Genomic DNA, 22,062 nt, shown 5'->3' with positions numbered 1-22,062 from the left:
AGCTTTACTCTGTATCTAACCTGTGCTGCACCTGCCCTGGGAGTGTTTGATGGGACAGTGTAGAGGGAGCTTTACTCTGTATCTAACCCGTGCTGTACCTGCCCTGGGAGTGTTTGATGGGACAGTGTAGAGGGAGCTTTACTCTGTATCTAACCCGTGCTGTACCTGTCCTGGGAGTGTTTGATGGGACAGTGTAGAGGGAGCTTTACTCTGTATCTAACCCGTGCTGTACCTGTCCTGGGAGTGTTTGATGGGACAGTGTAGAGGGAGCTTTACTCTGTATCTAACCCGTGCTGCACCTGTCCTGGGAGTGTTTGATGGGACAGTGTAGAGGGAGCTTTTCTCTGTATCTAACCCGTGCTGTACCTGCCCTGGGAGTGTTTGATGGGACAGTGTAGAAGGAGCTTTTCTCTGTATCTAACCCGTGCTGTACCTGCCCTGGGAGTGTTTGATGGGACAGTGTAGAAGGAGCTTTTCTCTGTATCTAACCCGTGCTGTACCTGCCCTGGGAGTGTTTGATGGGACAGTGTAGAGGGAGCTTCACTCTGCGTGTTACATGAGCTGTTTTTGAATCCAATAACCAGTTCCCCAAAGTCTTATCTGCTCCATTGCTCATGTGCAGTGCCTCACCAAAGCAAATCACAAGACGTTTCCTCACCGCCCGACCTGCCTGTGTGCTTTGTCTATCCTCACCACCCGACCCGCCTGTGTGCTTTGTCTATCCTCACCGCTCGACCTGCTTGTGTGCTTTGTCTATCCTCACCGCCCGACCTGCCTGTGTGCTTTGTCTATCCTCACCGCCCGACCCGCCTGTGAGCTTTGTCTATCCTCACCGCTCGACCTGCCTGTGTGCTTTGTCTATCCTCACCGCCCGACCTGCCTGTGTGCTTTGTCTACCCTCACCGCCCGACCTGCCTGTGTGCTTTGTCTATCCTCACCGCCCGACCTGCCTGTGAGCTTTGTCTATCCTCACCGCCCGACCTGCCTGTGTGCTTTGTCTATCCTCACCGCCCGACCTGCCCGTGCGCTTTGTCTACCCTCACCGCCCGACCTGCCTGTGAGCTTTGTCTATCCTCACCGCCCGACCTGCCTGTGAGCTTTGTCTATCCTCACCGCCCGACCTGCCTGTGTGCTTTGTCTACCCTCACCGCCCGACCTGCCTGTGTGCTTTGTCTACCCTCACCGCCCGACCTGCCTGTGTGCTTTGTCTATCCTCACCGCCCGACCTGCCTGTGTGCTTTGTCTATCCTCACCGCCCGACCTGCCTGTGTGCTTTGTCTATCCTCACCGCCCGACCTGCTTGTGAGCTTTGTCTACCCTCACCGCCCGACCTGCCTGTGTGCTTTGTCTATCCTCACCACCCGACCTGCTTGTGAGCTTTGTCTACCCTCACCGCCCGACCTGCCTGTGTGCTTTGTCTACCCTCACCGCCCGACCTGCCTGTGTGCTTTGTCTATCCTCACCGCCCAACCTGCCTGTGAGCTTTGTCTATCCTCACCGCCCGACCTGCCTGTGTGCTTTGTCTATCCTCACCGCCCAACCTGCCTGTGAGCTTTGTCTATCCTCACCGCCCGACCTGCCTGTGTGCTTTGTCTATCCTCACCGCCCAACCTGCCTGTGTGCTTTGTCTATCCTCACCGCCCGACCTGCCTGTGTGCTTTGTCTATCCTCACCGCCCGACCTGCCTGTGTGCTTTGTCTATCCTCACCGCCCGACCTGCCTGTGTGCTTTGTCTATCCTCACCGCCCAACCTGCCTGTGTGCTTTGTCTACCCTCACCGCCCAACCTGCCTGTGTGCTTTGTCTATCCTCACCGCCCGACCTGCCTGTGAGCTTTGTCTATCCTCACCACCCGACCTGCCTGTGTGCTTTGTCTATCCTCACCACCCGACCTGCCTGTGAGCTTTGTCTATCCTCACCACCCGACCCGCCTGTGTGCTTTGTCTATCCTCACCGCCCGACCTGCCTGTGTGCTTTGTCTATCCTCACCGCCCGACCCGCCTGTGAGCTTTGTCTATCCTCACCGCTCGACCTGCCTGTGAGCTTTGTCTATCCTCACCGCTCGACCTGCCTGTGAGCTTTGTCTACCCTCACCGCCCGACCTGCCTGTGTGCTTTGTCTACCCTCACCGCTCGACCTGCCTGTGTGCTTTGTCTATCCTCACCGCCCGACCTGCCTGTGTGCTTTGTCTATCCTCACCGCCCGACCTGCCTGTGAGCTTTGTCTATCCTCACCGCCCGACCTGCCTGTGAGCTTTGTCTATCCTCACCGCCCGACCTGCCTGTGAGCTTTGTCTATCCTCACCGCCCGACCTGCCTGTGTGCTTTGTCTACCCTCACCGCTCGACCTGCCTGTGTGCTTTGTCTATCCTCACCGCCCGACCTGCCTGTGTGCTTTGTCTATCCTCACCGCCCGACCTGCCTGTGTGCTTTGTCTATCCTCACTGCCCGACCTGCCTGTGAGCTTTGTCTATCCTCACCGCCCGACCTGCCTGTGTGCTTTGTCTATCCTCACCGCCCGACCCGCCTGTGTGCTTTGTCTATCCTCACCGCCCGACCTGCCTGTGAGCTTTGTCTATCTTCACCGCCCGACCTGCCTGTGAGCTTTGTCTATCTTCACCGCCCGACCTGCCTGTGTGCTTTGTCTATCCTCACCGCTCGACCTGCCTGTGTGCTTTGTCTATCCTCACCGCCCGACCTGCCTGTGTGCTTTGTCTATCCTCACCGCCCGACCTGCCTGTGTGCTTTGTCTACCCTCACCGCCCGACCTGCTTGTGAGCTTTGTCTATCTTCACCGCTCGACCTGCCTGTGTGCTTTGTCTATCCTCACCGCCCGACCTGCCTGTGTGCTTTGTCTATCCTCACCGCCCGACCTGCCTGTGAGCTTTGTCTATCCTCACCGCCCGACCTGCCTGTGTGCTTTGTCTATCCTCACCGCCCGACCTGCCTGTGTGCTTTGTCTATCCTCACCGCCCGACCTGCCTGTGAGCTTTGTCTATCCTCACCGCCCGACCTGCCTGTGTGCTTTGTCTACCCTCACCGCCCGACCTGACTGTGAGCTTTGTCTATCCTCACCGCTCGACCTGCCTGTGAGCTTTGTCTATCCTCACCGCCCGACCTGCCTGTGTGCTTTGTCTATCCTCACCGCCCGACCTGCCTGTGTGCTTTGTCTACCCTCACCGCTCGACCTGCCTGTGTGCTTTGTCTATCCTCACCGCTCGACCTGCCTGTGTGCTTTGTCTATCCTCACCACCCGACCTGCCTGTGAGCTTTGTCTATCCTCACCGCCCGACCTGCCTGTGTGCTTTGTCTATCCTCACCGCTCGACCTGCCTGTGTGCTTTGTCTACCCTCACCGCCCGACCTGCCTGTGAGCTTTGTCTATCCTCACCGCTCGACCTGCCTGTGTGCTTTGTCTACCCTCACCGCCCGACCTGCCTGTGTGCTTTGTCTATCCTCACCGCTCGACCTGCCTGTGTGCTTTGTCTACCCTCACCGCCCGACCTGCCTGTGAGCTTTGTCTATCCTCACCGCTCGACCTGCCTGTGTGCTTTGTCTACCCTCACCGCCCGACCTGCCTGTGTGCTTTGTCTACCCTCACCGCCCGACCTGCCTGTGTGCTTTGTCTATCCTCACCACCCGACCTGACTGTGAGCTTTGTCTATCCTCACCACCCGACCTGCCTGTGAGCTTTGTCTATCCTCACCGCCCGACCTGCCTGTGTGCTTTGTCTACCCTCACCGCCCGACCTGACTGTGAGCTTTGTCTATCCTCACCACCCGACCTGCCTGTGAGCTTTGTCTATCCTCACCGCCCGACCTGCCTGTGAGCTTTGTCTATCCTCACCGCCCGACCTGCCTGTGTGCTTTGTCTATCCTCACCACCCGACCTGCCTGTGAGCTTTGTCTATCCTCACCGCCCGACCTGCCTGTGTGCTTTGTCTATCCTCACCGCCTGACCTGCCTGTGTGCTTTGTCTATCCTCACCGCCTGACCTGCCTGTGAGCTTTGTCTATCCTCACCGCCCGACCTGCCTGTGAGCTTTGTCTATCCTCACCACCCGACCTGCCTGTGTGCTTTGTCTATCCTCACCGCCCGACCTGCCTGTGTGCTTTGTCTATCCTCACCGCTCGACCTGCCTGTGTGCTTTGTCTATCCTCACCGCCCGACCTGCCTGTGTGCTTTGTCTATCCTCACCGCTCGACCTGCCTGTGAGCTTTGTCTATCCTCACCGCCCGACCTGCCTGTGTGCTTTGTCTATCCTCACCGCCCGACCTGCCTGTGTGCTTTGTCTACCCTCACCGCCCGACCTGCCTGTGAGCTTTGTCTATCCTCACCGCCCGACCTGCCTGTGTGCTTTGTCTACCCTCACCGCCCAACCTGCCTGTGTGCTTTGTCTACCCTCACCGCCCGACCTGCCTGTGTGCTTTGTCTATCCTCACCGCTCGACCTGCCTGTGTGCTTTGTCTACCCTCACCGCCCGACCTGCCTGTGTGCTTTGTCTATCCTCACCGCCCGACCTGCCTGTGAGCTTTGTCTACCCTCACCGCCCGACCTGCCTGTGTGCTTTGTCTACCCTCACCGCCCAACCTGCCTGTGAGCTTTGTCTATCCTCACCGCCCGACCTGCCTGTGTGCTTTGTCTATCCTCACCGCCCGACCTGCCTGTGTGCTTTGTCTACCCTCACCGCCCGACCTGCCTGTGTGCTTTGTCTATCCTCACCGCCCGACCTGCCTGTGTGCTTTGTCTATCCTCACCGCCCGACCTGCTTGTGAGCTTTGTGTACCCTCACCGCCCGACCTGCCTGTGAGCTTTGTCTATCCTCACCGCCCGACCTGCCTGTGTGCTTTGTCTATCCTCACCGCCCGACCTGCTTGTGAGCTTTGTCTATCCTCACCGCCCGACCTGCTTGTGAGCTTTGTCTATCCTCACCGCTCGACCTGCCTGTGTGCTTTGTCTACCCTCACCGCCCGACCTGCCTGTGAGCTTTGTCTATCCTCACCGCCCGACCTGCTTGTGAGCTTTGTCTACCCTCACCGCCCGACCTGCCTGTGTGCTTTGTCTACCCTCACCGCCCGACCTGCTTGTGAGCTTTGTCTATCCTCACCGCCCGACCTGCCTGTGTGCTTTGTCTACCCTCACCGCCCGACCTGCCTGTGTGCTTTGTCTATCCTCACCTCCCGACCTGCCTGTGTGCTTTGTCTATCCTCACCGCCCGACCTGCCTGTGTGCTTTGTCTATCCTCACCACCCGACCTGCCTGTGTGCTTTGTCTATCCTCACCGCCCGACCTGCCTGTGTGCTTTGTCTATCCTCACCGCCCGACCTGCCTGTGTGCTTTGTCTATCCTCACCGCCCGACCTGCCTGTGTGCTTTGTCTATCCTCACCACCCGACCTGCCTGTGTGCTTTGTCTATCCTCACCGCCCGACCTGCCTGTGTGCTTTGTCTATCCTCACCGCTCGACCTGCCTGTGAGCTTTGTCTATCCTCACCGCTCGAACTGCCTGTGTGCTTTGTCTATCCTCACCGCCCGACCTGCCTGTGTGCTTTGTCTATCCTCACCGCCCGACCTGCCTGTGTGCTTTGTCTATCCTCACCACCCGACCTGCCTGTGTGCTTTGTCTACCCTCACCGCTCGACCTGCCTGTGAGCTTTGTCTATCCTCACCGCCCGACCTGCCTGTGTGCTTTGTCTATCCTCACCGCCCGACCTGCCTGTGTGCTTTGTCTATCCTCACCGCCCGACCTGCCTGTGTGCTTTGTCTATCCTCACCGCCCGACCTGCCTGTGTGCTTTGTCTATCCTCACCGCTCGACCTGCCTGTGAGCTTTGTCTATCCTCACCGCCCGACCTGCCTGTGTGCTTTGTCTATCCTCACCGCCCGACCTGCCTGTGAGCTTTGTCTATCCTCACCGCCCGACCTGCCTGTGTGCTTTGTCTATCCTCACCGCCCGACCTGCCTGTGTGCTTTGTCTATCCTCACCGCCCGACCTGCCTGTGAGCTTTGTCTATCCTCACCGCCCGACCTGCCTGTGAGCTTTGTCTATCCTCACCGCCCGACCTGCCTGTGTGCTTTGTCTACCCTCACCGCCCGACCTGCCTGTGAGCTTTGTCTATCCTCACCGCCCGACCTGCCTGTGAGCTTTGTCTATCCTCACCGCCCGACCTGCCTGTGTGCTTTGTCTACCCTCACCGCCCGACCTGCCTGTCTGCTTTGTCTATCCTCACCGCCCGACCTGCCTGTGAGCTTTGTCTACCCTCACTGCTCGACCTGCCTGTGTGCTTTGTCTACCCTCACTGCTCGACCTGCCTGTGTGCTTTGTCTATCCTCACCGCCCGACCTGCCTGTGAGCTTTGTCTATCCTCACCGCTCGACCTGCCTGTGTGCTTTGTCTATCCTCACTGCTCGACCTGCCTGTGTGCTTTGTCTACCCTCACTGCTCGACCTGCCTGTGTGCTTTGTCTACCCTCACCGCCCGACCTGCCTGTGTGCTTTGTCTATCCTCACCGCCCGACCTGCCTGTGAGCTTTGTCTATCCTCACCGCCCGACCTGCCTGTGAGCTTTGTCTACCCTCACCGCCCGACCTGCCTGTGTGCTTTGTCTATCCTCACTGCTCGACCTGCCTGTGTGCTTTGTCTATCCTCACCACCCGACCTGCCTGTGAGCTTTGTCTATCCTCACCGCTCGACCTGCCTGTGAGCTTTGTCTATCCTCACTGCTCGACCTGCCTGTGAGCTTTGTCTATCCTCACCGCTCGACCTGCCTGTGAGCTTTGTCTATCCTCACCGCCCGACCTGCCTGTGAGCTTTGTCTATCCTCACTGCTCGACCTGCCTGTGAGCTTTGTCTACCCTCACCGCTCGACCTGCCTGTGAGCTTTGTCTATCCTCACCGCCCGACCTGCCTGTGTGCTTTGTCTATCCTCACCGCTCGACCTGCCTGTGAGCTTTGTCTATCCTCACCGCCCGACCTGCCTGTGAGCTTTGTCTACCCTCACCGCTCGACCTGCCTGTGAGCTTTGTCTACCCTCACCGCTCGACCTGCCTGTGAGCTTTGTCTATCCTCACCGCCCGACCTGCCTGTGTGCTTTGTCTATCCTCACCGCTCGACCTGCCTGTGTGCTTTGTCTATCCTCACCGCCCGACCTGCCTGTGTGCTTTGTCTATCCTCACCGCTCGACCTGCCTGTGTGCTTTGTCTACCCTCACCGCTCGACCTTCCTGTGTGCTTTGTCTATCCTCACCGCCCGACCTGCCTGTGTGCTTTGTCTATCCTCACCGCCCGACCTGCCCGTGCGCTTTGTCTATCCTCACCGCTCGACCTGCCTGTGTGCTTTGTCTATCCTCACCACCCGACCTGCCTGTGAGCTTTGTCTATCCTCACCACCCGACCTGCCTGTGAGCTTTGTCTATCCTCACCACCCGACCTGCCTGTGAGCTTTGTCTATCCTCACCGCTCGACCTGCCTGTGAGCTTTGTCTATCCTCACCACCCGACCTGCCTGTGAGCTTTGTCTATCCTCACCACCCGACCTGCCTGTGAGCTTTGTCTATCCTCACCGCCCGACCTGCCTGTGAGCTTTGTCTACCCTCACCGCCCGACCTGCCTGTGTGCTTTGTCTACCCTCACCGCCCGACCTGCCTGTGAGCTTTGTCTACCCTCACCGCCCGACCTGCCTGTGTGCTTTGTCTATCCTCACCGCCCGACCTGCCTGTGTGCTTTGTCTATCCTCACCGCCCGACCTGCCTGTGTGCTTTGTCTATCCTCACCGCCCGACCTGCCTGTGTGCTTTGTCTATCCTCACCGCCCGACCTGCCTGTGTGCTTTGTCTACCCTCACCGCCCGACCTGCCTGTGTGCTTTGTCTATCCTCACCGCTCGACCTGCCTGTGTGCTTTGTCTACCCTCACCACCCGACCTGCTTGTGCGCTTTGTCTATCCTCACCGCCCGACCTGCCTGTGTGCTTTGTCTATCCTCACCGCTCGACCTGCCTGTGTGCTTTGTCTACCCTCACCGCCCGACCTGCCTGTGTGCTTTGTCTACCCTCACCGCCCGACCTGCTTGTGCGCTTTGTCTATCCTCACCGCCCGACCTGCCTGTGTGCTTTGTCTACCCTCACCGCCCGACCTGCCTGTGAGCTTTGTCTACCCTCACCGCCCGACCTGCTTGTGCGCTTTGTCTATCCTCACCGCTCGACCTGCCTGTGCGCTTTGTCTATCCTCACCGCTCGACCTGCCTGTGTGCTTTGTCTATCCTCACCGCTCGACCTGCCTGTGCGCTTTGTCTATCCTCACCGCCCGACCTGCCTGTGTGCTTTGTCTATCCTCACCGCCCGACCTGCTTGTGAGCTTTGTCTATCCTCACCGCCCGACCTGCCCGTGTGCTTTGTCTATCCTCACCGCCCGACCTGCCTGTGAGCTTTGTCTATCCTCACCGCCCGACCTGCTTGTGAGCTTTGTCTATCCTCACCGCCCGACCTGCTTGTGAGCTTTGTCTATCCTCACCGCCCGACCTGCCTGTGAGCTTTGTCTACCCTCACCGCTCGACCTGCCTGTGTGCTTTGTCTACCCTCACCGCCCGACCTGCCTGTGAGCTTTGTCTATCCTCACCGCCCGACCTGCCTGTGTGCTTTGTCTATCCTCACCGCTCGACCTGCCTGTGTGCTTTGTCTATCCTCACCGCTCGACCTGCCTGTGCGCTTTGTCTATCCTCACCGCCCGACCTGCCTGTGTGCTTTGTCTATCCTCACCGCCCGACCTGCTTGTGAGCTTTGTCTATCCTCACCGCCCGACCTGCCCGTGTGCTTTGTCTATCCTCACCGCCCGACCTGCCTGTGAGCTTTGTCTATCCTCACCGCCCGACCTGCCCGTGTGCTTTGTCTATCCTCACCGCCCGACCTGCCTGTGTGCTTTGTCTATCCTCACCGCCCGACCTGCCTGTGAGCTTTGTCTATCCTCACCGCCCGACCTGCCCGTGTGCTTTGTCTATCCTCACCGCCCGACCTGCCTGTGTGCTTTGTCTATCCTCACCGCCCGACCTGCCTGTGAGCTTTGTCTATCCTCACCGCCCGACCTGCCTGTGAGCTTTGTCTATCCTCACCGCCCGACCTGCTTGTGAGCTTTGTCTATCCTCACCGCCCGACCTGCTTGTGAGCTTTGTCTATCCTCACCGCCCGACCTGCTTGTGAGCTTTGTCTATCCTCACCGCCCGACCTGCCTGTGAGCTTTGTCTATCCTCACCGCCCGACCTGCCTGTGTGCTTTGTCTATCCTCACCGCTCGACCTGCCTGTGAGCTTTGTCTATCCTCACCGCTCGACCTGCCTGTGAGCTTTGTCTATCCTCACCGCCCGACCTGCCTGTGAGCTTTGTCTATCCTCACCGCCCGACCTGCCTGTGTGCTTTGTCTATCCTCACCGCCCGACCTGCCTGTGTGCTTTGTCTATCCTCACCGCCCGACCTGCCTGTGTGCTTTGTCTATCCTCACTGCTCGACCTGCCTGTGTGCTTTGTCTATCCTCACCGCTCGACCTGCCTGTGTGCTTTGTCTATCCTCACCGCCCGACCTGCCTGTGTGCTTTGTCTATCCTCACCGCCCGACCTGCCTGTGTGCTTTGTCTATCCTCACCGCCCGACCTGCCTGTGTGCTTTGTCTATCCTCACCGCCCGACCTGCCTGTGTGCTTTGTCTATCCTCACTGCTCGACCTGCCTGTGTGCTTTGTCTATCCTCACCGCCCGACCTGCCTGTGAGCTTTGTCTATCCTCACTGCTCGACCTGCCTGTGTGCTTTGTCTATCCTCACCGCCCGACCTGCCTGTGTGCTTTGTCTATCCTCACCGCCCGACCTGCCTGTGTGCTTTGTCTATCCTCACTGCTCGACCTGCCTGTGTGCTTTGTCTATCCTCACCGCCCGACCTGCCTGTGTGCTTTGTCTATCCTCACCGCCCGACCTGCCTGTGTGCTTTGTCTATCCTCACTGCTCGACCTGCCTGTGTGCTTTGTCTACCCTCACCACCCGACCTGCCTGTGTGCTTTGTCTATCCTCACCGCTCGACCTGCCTGTGTGCTTTGTCTATCCTCACCGCCCGACCTGCCTGTGTGCTTTGTCTATCCTCACCGCCCGACCTGCCTGTGTGCTTTGTCTACCCTCACCACCCGACCTGCCTGTGAGCTTTGTCTATCCTCACCGCTCGACCTGCCTGTGTGCTTTGTCTACCCTCACCGCTCGACCTGCCTGTGTGCTTTGTCTATCCTCACCGCTCGACCTGCCTGTGTGCTTTGTCTATCCTCACCGCCCGACCTGCCTGTGTGCTTTGTCTACCCTCACCGCTCGACCTGCCTGTGTGCTTTGTCTATCCTCACCGCTCGACCTGCCTGTGTGCTTTGTCTATCCTCACCGCCCGACCTGCCTGTGTGCTTTGTCTATCCTCACCGCCCGACCTGCCTGTGTGCTTTGTCTATCCTCACCACCCGACCTGCCTGTGTGCTTTGTCTATCCTCACCACCCGACCTGCCTGTGAGCTTTGTCTACCCTCACCGCCCGACCCGCCTGTGAGCTTTGTCTATCCTCACCGCTCGACCTGCCTGTGTGCTTTGTCTATCCTCACCGCCCGACCTGCCTGTGTGCTTTGTCTATCCTCACCACCCGACCTGCCTGTGTGCTTTGTCTATCCTCACCGCCCGACCTGCCTGTGTGCTTTGTCTATCCTCACCACCCGACCTGCCTGTGTGCTTTGTCTATCCTCACCACCCGACCTGCCTGTGTGCTTTGTCTATCCTCACCGCCCGACCTGCCTGTGTGCTTTGTCTATCCTCACCGCCCGACCTGCCTGTGTGCTTTGTCTATCCTCACCGCCCGACCTGCCTGTGAGCTTTGTCTACCCTCACCGCCCGACCTGCCTGTGTGCTTTGTCTATCCTCACCGCCCGACCTGCCTGTGAGCTTTGTCTACCCTCACCGCTCGACCTGCCTGTGAGCTTTGTCTATCCTCACCGCCCGACCTGCCTGTGTGCTTTGTCTATCCTCACCGCCCGACCTGCCTGTGTGCTTTGTCTATCCTCACCACCCGACCTGCCTGTGTGCTTTGTCTATCCTCACCGCCCGACCTGCCTGTGTGCTTTGTCTATCCTCACCGCCCGACCTGCCTGTGTGCTTTGTCTACCCTCACCGCCCGACCTGCCTGTGTGCTTTGTCTATCCTCACCGCCCGACCTGCCTGTGTGCTTTGTCTATCCTCACCACCCGACCTGCCTGTGTGCTTTGTCTATCCTCACCACCCGACCTGCCTGTGAGCTTTGTCTACCCTCACCGCCCGACCCGCCTGTGAGCTTTGTCTATCCTCACCGCTCGACCTGCCTGTGTGCTTTGTCTACCCTCACCACCCGACCTGCCTGTGAGCTTTGTCTACCCTCACCGCCCGACCTGCCTGTGAGCTTTGTCTATCCTCACCGCTCGACCTGCCTGTGTGCTTTGTCTATCCTCACCGCTCGACCTGCCTGTGTGCTTTGTCTATCCTCACCACCCGACCTGCCTGTGTGCTTTGTCTATCCTCACCGCCCGACCTGCCTGTGTGCTTTGTCTACCCTCACCGCCCGACCTGCCTGTGTGCTTTGTCTATCCTCACCGCCCGACCTGCCTGTGTGCTTTGTCTATCCTCACCGCTCGACCTGCCTGTGTGCTTTGTCTATCCTCACCGCTCGACCTGCCTGTGTGCTTTGTCTATCCTCACCACCCGACCTGCCTGTGTGCTTTGTCTATCCTCACCGCCCGACCTGCCTGTGTGCTTTGTCTATCCTCACCGCCCGACCTGCCTGTGAGCTTTGTCTATCCTCACCGCCCGACCTGCCCGTGCGCTTTGTCTACCCTCACCGCCCGACCTGCCCGTGCGCTTTGTCTATCCTCACCGCCCGACCTGCCTGTGTGCTTTGTCTATCCTCACCGCCCGACCTGCCTGTGTGCTTTGTCTATCCTCACCGCCCGACCTGCCTGTGTGCTTTGTCTATCCTCACCGCTCGACCTGCCTGTGAGCTTTGTCTATCCTCACCGCCCGACCTGCCCGTGCGCTTTGTCTATCCTCACTGCCCGACCTGCCTGTGAGCTTTGTCTATCCTCACCGCCCGACCTGCCTGTGTGCTTTGTCTATCCTCACCGCCCGACCTGCCTGTGTGCTTTGTCTATCCTCACCACCCGACCTGCCTGTGTGCTTTGTCTATCCTCACTGCCCGACCTGCCTGTGTGCTTTGTCTACCCTCACCGCCCGACCTGCCTGTGAGCTTTGTCTACCCTCACCGCCCGACCTGCCTGTGTGCTTTGTCTATCCTCACCGCCCGACCCGCCTGTGAGCTTTGTCTATCCTCACCGCCCGACCTGCCTGTGTGCTTTGTCTATCCTCACCGCCCGACCTGCCTGTGTGCTTTGTCTATCCTCACCGCCCGACCCGCCTGTGAGCTTTGTCTATCCTCACCGCCCGACCTGCCTGTGTGCTTTGTCTACCCTCACCGCTCGACCTGCCTGTGAGCTTTGTCTATCCTCACCACCCGACCTGCCTGTGTGCTTTGTCTATCCTCACCGCCCGACCTGCCTGTGTGCTTTGTCTACCCTCACCGCTCGACCTGCCTGTGTGCTTTGTCTATCCTCACTGCCCGACCTGCCTGTGAGCTTTGTCTATCCTCACCGCTCGACCTGCCTGTGTGCTTTGTCTATCCTCACCGCCCGACCTGCCTGTGTGCTTTGTCTATCCTCACTGCTCGACCTGCCTGTGTGCTTTGTCTATCCTCACCGCTCGACCTGCCTGTGAGCTTTGTCTATCCTCACCGCCCGACCTGCCTGTGTGCTTTGTCTATCCTCACCGCCCGACCTGCCTGTGTGCTTTGTCTATCCTCACCGCCCGACCTGCCTGTGAGCTTTGTCTACCCTCACCGCCCGACCTGCCTGTGAGCTTTGTCTATCTTCACCGCTCGACCTGCCTGTGAGCTTTGTCTACCCTCACCGCTCGACCTGCCTGTGTGCTTTGTCTACCCTCACCGCCCGACCTGCCTGTGTGCTTTGTCTACCCTCACCGCCCAACCTGCCTGTGTGCTTTGTCTACCCTCACCGCCCGACCTGCCTGTGAGCTTTGTCTATCCTCACCGCCCGACCTGCCTGTGTGCTTTGTCTATCCTCACCGCCCGACCTGCCTGTGTGCTTTGTCTATCCTCACCGCCCGACCTGCCTGTGTGCTTTGTCTATCCTCACCGCCCGACCTGCCTGTGTGCTTTGTCTATCCTCACCGCCCGACCTGCCTGTGAGCTTTGTCTATCCTCACCACCCGACCTGCCTGTGAGCTTTGTCTATCCTCACCGCTCGACCTGCCTGTGAGCTTTGTCTATCCTCACCGCCCGACCTGCCTGTGAGCTTTGTCTATCTTCACCGCTCGACCTGCCTGTGAGCTTTGTCTATCCTCACCGCCCGACCTGCCTGTGAGCTTTGTCTATCTTCACCGCTCGACCTGCCTGTGAGCTTTGTCTATCCTCACCGCTCGACCTGCCTGTGTGCTTTGTCTACCCTCACCGCCCGACCTGCCTGTGAGCTTTGTCTATCCTCACCACCCGACCTGCCTGTGAGCTTTGTCTATCCTCACCGCTCGACCTGCCTGTGAGCTTTGTCTATCCTCACCGCCCGACCTGCCTGTGTGCTTTGTCTACCCTCACCGCCCGACCTGCCTGTGTGCTTTGTCTATCCTCACCGCCCGACCTGCCTGTGTGCTTTGTCTATCCTCACCGCTCGACCTGCCTGTGTGCTTTGTCTATCCTCACCGCTCGACCTGCCTGTGTGCTTTGTCTATCCTCACCGCCCGACCTGCCTGTGTGCTTTGTCTATCCTCACCGCCCGACCTGCCTGTGTGCTTTGTCTATCCTCACCGCCCGACCTGCCTGTGTGCTTTGTCTATCCTCACCGCTCGACCTGCCTGTGTGCTTTGTCTATCCTCACCGCTCGACCTGCCTGTGTGCTTTGTCTATCCTCACCGCTCGACCTGCCTGTGTGCTTTGTCTATCCTCACCGCTCGACCTGCCTGTGTGCTTTGTCTATCCTCACCGCTCGACCTGCCTGTGTGCTTTGTCTATCCTCACCGCTCGACCTGCCTGTGTGCTTTGTCTATCCTCACCGCTCGACCTGCCTGTGTGCTTTGTCTATCCTCACCGCCCGACCTGCCTGTGTGCTTTGTCTATCCTCACCGCCCGACCTGCCTGTGTGCTTTGTCTATCCTCACCGCTCGACCTGCCTGTGTGCTTTGTCTATCCTCACCGCTCGACCTGCCTGTGTGCTTTGTCTACCCTCACCGCCCGACCTGCCTGTGAGCTTTGTCTATCTTCACCGCTCGACCTGCCTGTGAGCTTTGTCTACCCTCACCGCTCGACCTGCCTGTGTGCTTTGTCTACCCTCACCGCCCGACCTGCCTGTGTGCTTTGTCTACCCTCACCGCCCGACCTGCCTGTGTGCTTTGTCTACCCTCACCGCCCGACCTGCCTGTGTGCTTTGTCTACCCTCACCGCCCGACCTGCCTGTGTGCTTTGTCTACCCTCACCGCCCGACCTGCCTGTGTGCTTTGTCTACCCTCACCGCCCGACCTGCCTGTGAGCTTTGTCTATCCTCACCGCCCGACCTGCCTGTGTGCTTTGTCTATCCTCACCGCCCGACCTGCCTGTGTGCTTTGTCTACCCTCACCGCCCGACCTGCCTGTGTGCTTTGTCTATCCTCACCGCCCGACCTGCCTGTGTGCTTTGTCTATCCTCACTGCTCGACCTGCCTGTGAGCTTTGTCTATCCTCACCGCCCGACCTGCCTGTGTGCTTTGTCTATCCTCACCGCCCGACCTGCCTGTGTGCTTTGTCTATCCTCACTGCTCGACCTGCCTGTGAGCTTTGTCTATCCTCACCGCCCGACCTGCCTGTGAGCTTTGTCTATCCTCACCGCTCGACCTGCCTGTGTGCTTTGTCTACCCTCACCGCCCGACCTGCCTGTGTGCTTTGTCTATCCTCACCGCCCGACCTGCCTGTGAGCTTTGTCTATCCTCACCGCCCGACCTGCCTGTGTGCTTTGTCTATCCTCACCGCCCGACCTGCCTGTGTGCTTTGTCTATCCTCACCGCTCGACCTGCCTGTGTGCTTTGTCTATCCTCACCGCTCGACCTGCCTGTGTGCTTTGTCTATCCTCACCGCCCGACCTGCCTGTGTGCTTTGTCTATCCTCACCGCCCGACCTGCCTGTGTGCTTTGTCTATCCTCACCGCCCGACCTGCCTGTGTGCTTTGTCTATCCTCACCGCTCGACCTGCCTGTGTGCTTTGTCTATCCTCACCGCCCGACCTGCCTGTGTGCTTTGTCTACCCTCACCGCCCGACCTGCCTGTGAGCTTTGTCTATCCTCACCGCCCGACCTGCCTGTGTGCTTTGTCTATCCTCACCGCCTGACCTGCCTGTGTGCTTTGTCTATCCTCACCGCCCGACCTGCCTGTGTGCTTTGTCTACCCTCACCGCTCGACCTGCCTGTGTGCTTTGTCTATCCTCACCACCCGACCTGCCTGTGTGCTTTGTCTATCCTCACCGCTCGACCTGCCTGTGTGCTTTGTCTACCCTCACCGCTCGACCTGCCTGTGTGCTTTGTCTATCCTCACCGCCCGACCTGCCTGTGTGCTTTGTCTACCCTCACCGCCCGACCTGCCTGTGTGCTTTGTCTATCCTCACCGCTCGACCTGCCTGTGAGCTTTGTCTATCCTCACCGCCCGACCTGCCTGTGAGCTTTGTCTATCCTCACCGCCCGACCTGCCTGTGTGCTTTGTCTACCCTCACCGCCCGACCTGCCTGTGAGCTTTGTCTATCCTCACCGCCCGACCTGCCTGTGAGCTTTGTCTATCCTCACCACCCGACCTGCCTGTGAGCTTTGTCTATCCTCACCGCTCGACCTGCCTGTGAGCTTTGTCTATCCTCACCGCCCGACCTGCCTGTGTGCTTTGTCTACCCTCACCGCCCGACCTGCCTGTGTGCTTTGTCTATCCTCACCGCCCGACCTGCCTGTGTGCTTTGTCTATCCTCACCGCTCGACCTGCCTGTGTGCTTTGTCTATCCTCACCGCTCGACCTGCCTGTGTGCTTTGTCTATCCTCACCGCCCGACCTGCCTGTGTGCTTTGTCTATCCTCACCGCCCGACCTGCCTGTGTGCTTTGTCTATCCTCACCGCCCGACCTGCCTGTGTGCTTTGTCTATCCTCACCGCTCGACCTGCCTGTGTGCTTTGTCTATCCTCACCGCTCGACCTGCCTGTGTGCTTTGTCTATCCTCACCGCTCGACCTGCCTGTGTGCTTTGTCTATCCTCACCGCTCGACCTGCCTGTGTGCTTTGTCTATCCTCACCGCTCGACCTGCCTGTGTGCTTTGTCTATCCTCACCGCCCGACCTGCCTGTGTGCTTTGTCTATCCTCACCGCCCGACCTGCCTGTGTGCTTTGTCTATCCTCACCGCCCGACCTGCCTGTGTGCTTTGTCTATCCTCACCGCCCGACCTGCCTGTGTGCTTTGTCTATCCTCACCGCTCGACCTGCCTGTGTGCTTTGTCTATCCTCACCGCTCGACCTGCCTGTGTGCTTTGTCTATCCTCACCGCTCGACCTGCCTGTGTGCTTTGTCTACCCTCACCGCCCGACCTGCCTGTGAGCTTTGTCTATCTTCACCGCTCGACCTGCCTGTGAGCTTTGTCTACCCTCACCGCTCGACCTGCCTGTGTGCTTTGTCTACCCTCACCGCCCGACCTGCCTGTGTGCTTTGTCTACCCTCACCGCCCGACCTGCCTGTGTGCTTTGTCTACCCTCACCGCCCGACCTGCCTGTGTGCTTTGTCTACCCTCACCGCCCGACCTGCCTGTGTGCTTTGTCTACCCTCACCGCCCGACCTGCCTGTGTGCTTTGTCTACCCTCACCGCCCGACCTGCCTGTGAGCTTTGTCTATCCTCACCGCCCGACCTGCCTGTGTGCTTTGTCTATCCTCACCGCCCGACCTGCCTGTGTGCTTTGTCTACCCTCACCGCCCGACCTGCCTGTGTGCTTTGTCTATCCTCACCGCCCGACCTGCCTGTGTGCTTTGTCTATCCTCACTGCTCGACCTGCCTGTGAGCTTTGTCTATCCTCACCGCCCGACCTGCCTGTGAGCTTTGTCTATCCTCACCACCCGACCTGCCTGTGTGCTTTGTCTATCCTCACCGCCCGACCTGCCTGTGAGCTTTGTCTATCCTCACCGCTCGACCTGCCTGTGTGCTTTGTCTACCCTCACCGCCCGACCTGCCTGTGTGCTTTGTCTATCCTCACCGCCCGACCTGCCTGTGTGCTTTGTCTATCCTCACCGCCCGACCTGCCTGTGTGCTTTGTCTATCCTCACCGCTCGACCTGCCTGTGTGCTTTGTCTATCCTCACCGCCCGACCTGCCTGTGTGCTTTGTCTACCCTCACCGCCCGACCTGCCTGTGTGCTTTGTCTATCCTCACCGCTCGACCTGCCTGTGAGCTTTGTCTATCCTCACCGCTCGACCTGCCTGTGAGCTTTGTCTATCCTCACCGCTCGACCTGCCTGTGTGCTTTGTCTATCCTCACCGCCTGACCTGCCTGTGTGCTTTGTCTATCCTCACCGCCCGACCTGCCTGTGTGCTTTGTCTACCCTCACCGCTCGACCTGCCTGTGTGCTTTGTCTATCCTCACCACCCGACCTGCCTGTGTGCTTTGTCTATCCTCACCGCTCGACCTGCCTGTGTGCTTTGTCTACCCTCACCGCTCGACCTGCCTGTGTGCTTTGTCTATCCTCACCGCCCGACCTGCCTGTGTGCTTTGTCTACCCTCACCGCCCGACCTGCCTGTGTGCTTTGTCTATCCTCACCGCTCGACCTGCCTGTGAGCTTTGTCTATCCTCACCGCTCGACCTGCCTGTGAGCTTTGTCTATCCTCACCGCTCGACCTGCCTGTGAGCTTTGTCTATCCTCACCGCTCGACCTGCCTGTGTGCTTTGTCTACCCTCACCGCCCGACCTGCCTGTGTGCTTTGTCTATCCTCACCGCCCGACCTGCCTGTGAGCTTTGTCTATCCTCACCGCCCGACCTGCCTGTGTGCTTTGTCTACCCTCACCGCCCGACCTGCCTGTGTGCTTTGTCTACCCTCACCGCCCGACCTGCCTGTGTGCTTTGTCTATCCTCACCGCCCGACCTGCCTGTGTGCTTTGTCTACCCTCACCGCCCGACCTGCCTGTGTGCTTTGTCTACCCTCACCGCCCGACCTGCCTGTGTGCTTTGTCTACCCTCACCGCCCGACCTGCCTGTGAGCTTTGTCTATCCTCACCGCCCGACCTGCCTGTGAGCTTTGTCTATCCTCACCGCCCGACCTGCCTGTGTGCTTTGTCTATCCTCACCGCCCGACCTGCCTGTGTGCTTTGTCTATCCTCACCGCTCGACCTGCCTGTGTGCTTTGTCTATCCTCACCACCCGACCCGCCTGTGTGCTTTGTCTATCCTCACCGCCCGACCTGCCTGTGTGCTTTGTCTATCCTCACTGCCCGACCCGCCTGTGAGCTTTGTCTACCCTCACCACCCGACCTGCCTGTGTGCTTTGTCTATCCTCACCGCTCGACCTGCCTGTGTGCTTTGTCTATCCTCACCGCTCGACCTGCCTGTGTGCTTTGTCTATCCTCACCGCTCGACCTGCCTGTGTGCTTTGTCTATCCTCACCGCTCGACCTGCCTGTGTGCTTTGTCTATCCTCACCGCCCGACCTGCCTGTGTGCTTTGTCTATCCTCACCACCCGACCTGCCTGTGTGCTTTGTCTATCCTCACCGCTCGACCTGCCTGTGTGCTTTGTCTATCCTCACCGCTCGACCTGCCTGTGTGCTTTGTCTATCCTCACCGCCCGACCTGCCTGTGTGCTTTGTCTATCCTCACCGCTCGACCTGCCTGTGTGCTTTGTCTATCCTCACCGCTCGACCTGCCTGTGTGCTTTGTCTATCCTCACCGCTCGACCTGCCTGTGTGCTTTGTCTATCCTCACCGCTCGACCTGCCTGTGTGCTTTGTCTACCCTCACCGCCCGACCTGCCTGTGTGCTTTGTCTACCCTCACCGCCCGACCTGCCTGTGTGCTTTGTCTACCCTCACCGCCCGACCTGCCTGTGTGCTTTGTCTATCCTCACCGCTCGACCTGCCTGTGTGCTTTGTCTACCCTCACCGCCCGACCTGCCTGTGTGCTTTGTCTACCCTCACTGCCCGACCTGCCTGTGAGCTTTGTCTATCCTCACCGCTCGACCTGCCTGTGTGCTTTGTCTATCTTCACCGCCCGACCTGCCTGTGTGCTTTGTCTATCCTCACCGCTCGACCTGCCTGTGTGCTTTGTCTATTTGCGGTTGGCTGCCCAGGTTGACTGAACGCGGTTTGTTGTTTCCATGTTTATTGACGGAGTCAGGATTTAGAGCGAGAGAAGCTGATCGCACCCCACGACCCGCACAGTGCAGCCCACAGAAACCTGCTGACACGGAGGAATTCGGGCCCAAGCTCCCACCGACTCTCCTCTCCGGTGAGATGCTAATTCCTGTAAATGCTGTTTATGGAGCAACAATTCTCAGTGTGTGCACATTAACAATATAGACTGCAATAAACAACCTGTATAAATCACTGGTGAGGCCCCAGCTGGAGTATTGTGTCCCATTCTGGGCACCACACTTTAGGAAGGATGTTAAGGCCTTAGAGAGGGTGCGGAGGAGATTTACTGGAATGGTGCCAGGGATGAGGGACTTCAGTTACGTGGAGAGATTGGAGAAGCTGGGATTGTTCTCCTTAGAGCAGAGAAGGTTAGGGGGAGATTTGATAAAGGTGTTCAAAATCATTAAGGGTTTTGATAGAGTAAATAAGGAGAAACTGTTTCCAGTGGCAGGAGGGTCGGTAACCAGAGGACACAGATTGAAGATCATTGGCAAAAGAACCAGAGGGGAGATGAGAATTTTTTTTCTGCAGCGAGTTGTTGTGATCTGGAACGTGCTGCCTGAAAGGGCGGTGGAAGCAGATTCAATAGTAACTTTCAAAAGAAAATTGGAGAAATACTTGAGCAGAAACATTAGCAGGGCTGTGGGGAAAGAGTGGGACTAATTGGAGAGCTCGTTCAAAGAGCCGGCACAGGCACGATGGGCCGAATGGCCTCCTCCTTCTGTGCAGCATCATTCTATGATAGATACAGGAGGTTGCACCCAATAACATGGTATAGATTATATAGGAGCATCACATTCAGTAACTATAGATTATATACAGGAGGCTGCACTCGGTATCTATCCGGTTTTGGATCAGTGATTTATAACGTTGATGTAACATGGGTTGTGATTTACACTGCAGGTAACTCCCACCTCTCGCCCGATTGTGCCTCGGGTTCTCCAGTGCAGGGATGCGAGAGGCCAGAGGGACACGGCGGCAACACAGCTCACCAGAAGGAGAAACAGAGAAAGAAACACAAAGACAGGCAGAAGAGAAAGAAACAGAAAAAGGACAAGGTGAGTTCAGAGACAGCGGGAAGTGTGCTGGAGGGGACAGATGTGCGGGAACGGCATGCAGGTTCTGCTGGAGCAGCAACACCCCAAGACCCTCGGGGCCGGGTGGACATTACGACCCATTTCTCTCAGCGCCGTGTCTACTCTGTTACTCTCAGGTGGTGTCTGGCACAGCCAGGATTCCCCATTACAGAGAACGCTGGAGAATGGTCAACACTGACCGCCTGAGACTCCCCCCGGGACACTGACCGTCCGAGACCACCACCCCCCCCACCCCGGACACTGACCGTCCAAGACCCCCACCCCCCAGATACTGACCGCCCGAGACTCCCCCTACTGGTTACAACTGCATGAGGGGAGAGGGGATTCACTCCCAACCCCAAATTGTTTTTAGTGCGGTTTATATCCTGCACCCCCCGCCCCCCAAATCCCGTAAATTCCCCCCAGTGCTCCCCTGCAATATTCTTATTGCCCCCACCACCAGTGACAGTCCTGTGCCTCTCGGTGCTTTACCCTCGTGTGATCTAGCTCGAAAATACTCGACACAGCCCATCGTCATACTCACAGAATCTTACCTTTCAGCCAATGTCCCAAACTCCTCCATCACCATCCCTGGGTATGTCCTGTCCCACCGGCAGGAAACACCCACCAGGGGTGGTGGCACAGTGGTATACAGTCGGGAAGGAGTGGCCCTGGGAGTCCTCAACATTGACTCCGGACCCCATGAAGTCTCATGGCATCAGGTCAAGCATGGGAAGGAAACCTCCTGCTGATTACCACCTACCGCCCTCCCTCAGCTGATGAATCAGTACTCCTCCCTGTTGAACAGCACTTGGAAGAAGCACTGAGAGTAGCAAGGGCACAGAATGTACTCTGGGTGGGGGACTTCAATGTCCATCACCAAGAGTGGCTCGGTAGCACTGCTACTGACCAAGCTGGCCAAGTCCTGAAGGACATAGCTGCCAGTCTTGGCCTGCAACAGGTGGCGAGAGAACCAACATGAAGGAAAAACCTACTTGACCTCGTCCTGACCAATCTACCTGTCACAGATGCATCTGCCCATGACAGTATTGGTATCAGTGACCACCGCACAGTCATTGTGGAGATGAAGTCCCATCTTCACACTGAGGACACCCTCCATCATGTTGTGTGGCATTACCACCCTGCAAAATGGTATAGATTCAGAACAGATCTAGCAGCTCAAAACTGGGCATCCATGAGGCGCTGTGGGCCATCAGCAGCAGCAGAAGTGTATTCCACCACAATCTCTAACCTCATGGCCCGGCATATCCCTCACTCTACCATTACCACCAAGCCAGGGGACCAACCCTGGTTCAATAAGGAGTGTAGAAGAGCATGCCGGGAGCAGCACCAGACTTATCTAAAAATGAGGTGCCAACCTGGTGAAGCTACAAACAGGACTACATGCATGCTAAACAGCGGAAGCAGCATGCTATAGACAGGGCTTGGAGATCCCATAATCAACGGATCAGATCAAAGCTCTGCAGTCCTGCCACATCCATTCATGAATGGTGGTGGTCCATTAAA

At 58.2% G+C, this 22,062-nt stretch overlaps 1 protein-coding gene across 3 annotated transcripts in view; it reads left to right on the top strand.

Annotated features, from left to right (window-relative positions):
• The window catches only part of gpatch1 (G patch domain containing 1), an 82,452-nt gene that overhangs the window by 53,880 nt on the left and 6,510 nt on the right, over nucleotides 1–22,062 (top strand). For 2 of the 3 annotated variants that reach the window (XM_085991913.1, XM_085991912.1), the window contains exons 17-18: nucleotides 19,443–19,553; nucleotides 20,363–20,517. In XM_085991913.1, the coding sequence (XP_085848039.1) occupies nucleotides 19,443–19,553; nucleotides 20,363–20,517 (266 nt within the window). The remainder of the gene's footprint in view (nucleotides 1–19,442; nucleotides 19,554–20,362; nucleotides 20,518–22,062) is intronic. The other variant, XM_085991914.1, reaches the window with a different exon arrangement.

The sequence above is a fragment of the Somniosus microcephalus genome, chromosome 6 (genome assembly GCF_052327205.1).
Source record: "Somniosus microcephalus isolate GS21.2 chromosome 6, FLI_Smic_1.0, whole genome shotgun sequence".
Lineage (NCBI taxonomy): Eukaryota > Metazoa > Chordata > Chondrichthyes > Squaliformes > Somniosidae > Somniosus > Somniosus microcephalus.
The sequence above is the reverse complement of the archived record's forward strand: the minus strand, read 5'-3'. Positions and strand labels throughout refer to the sequence as shown.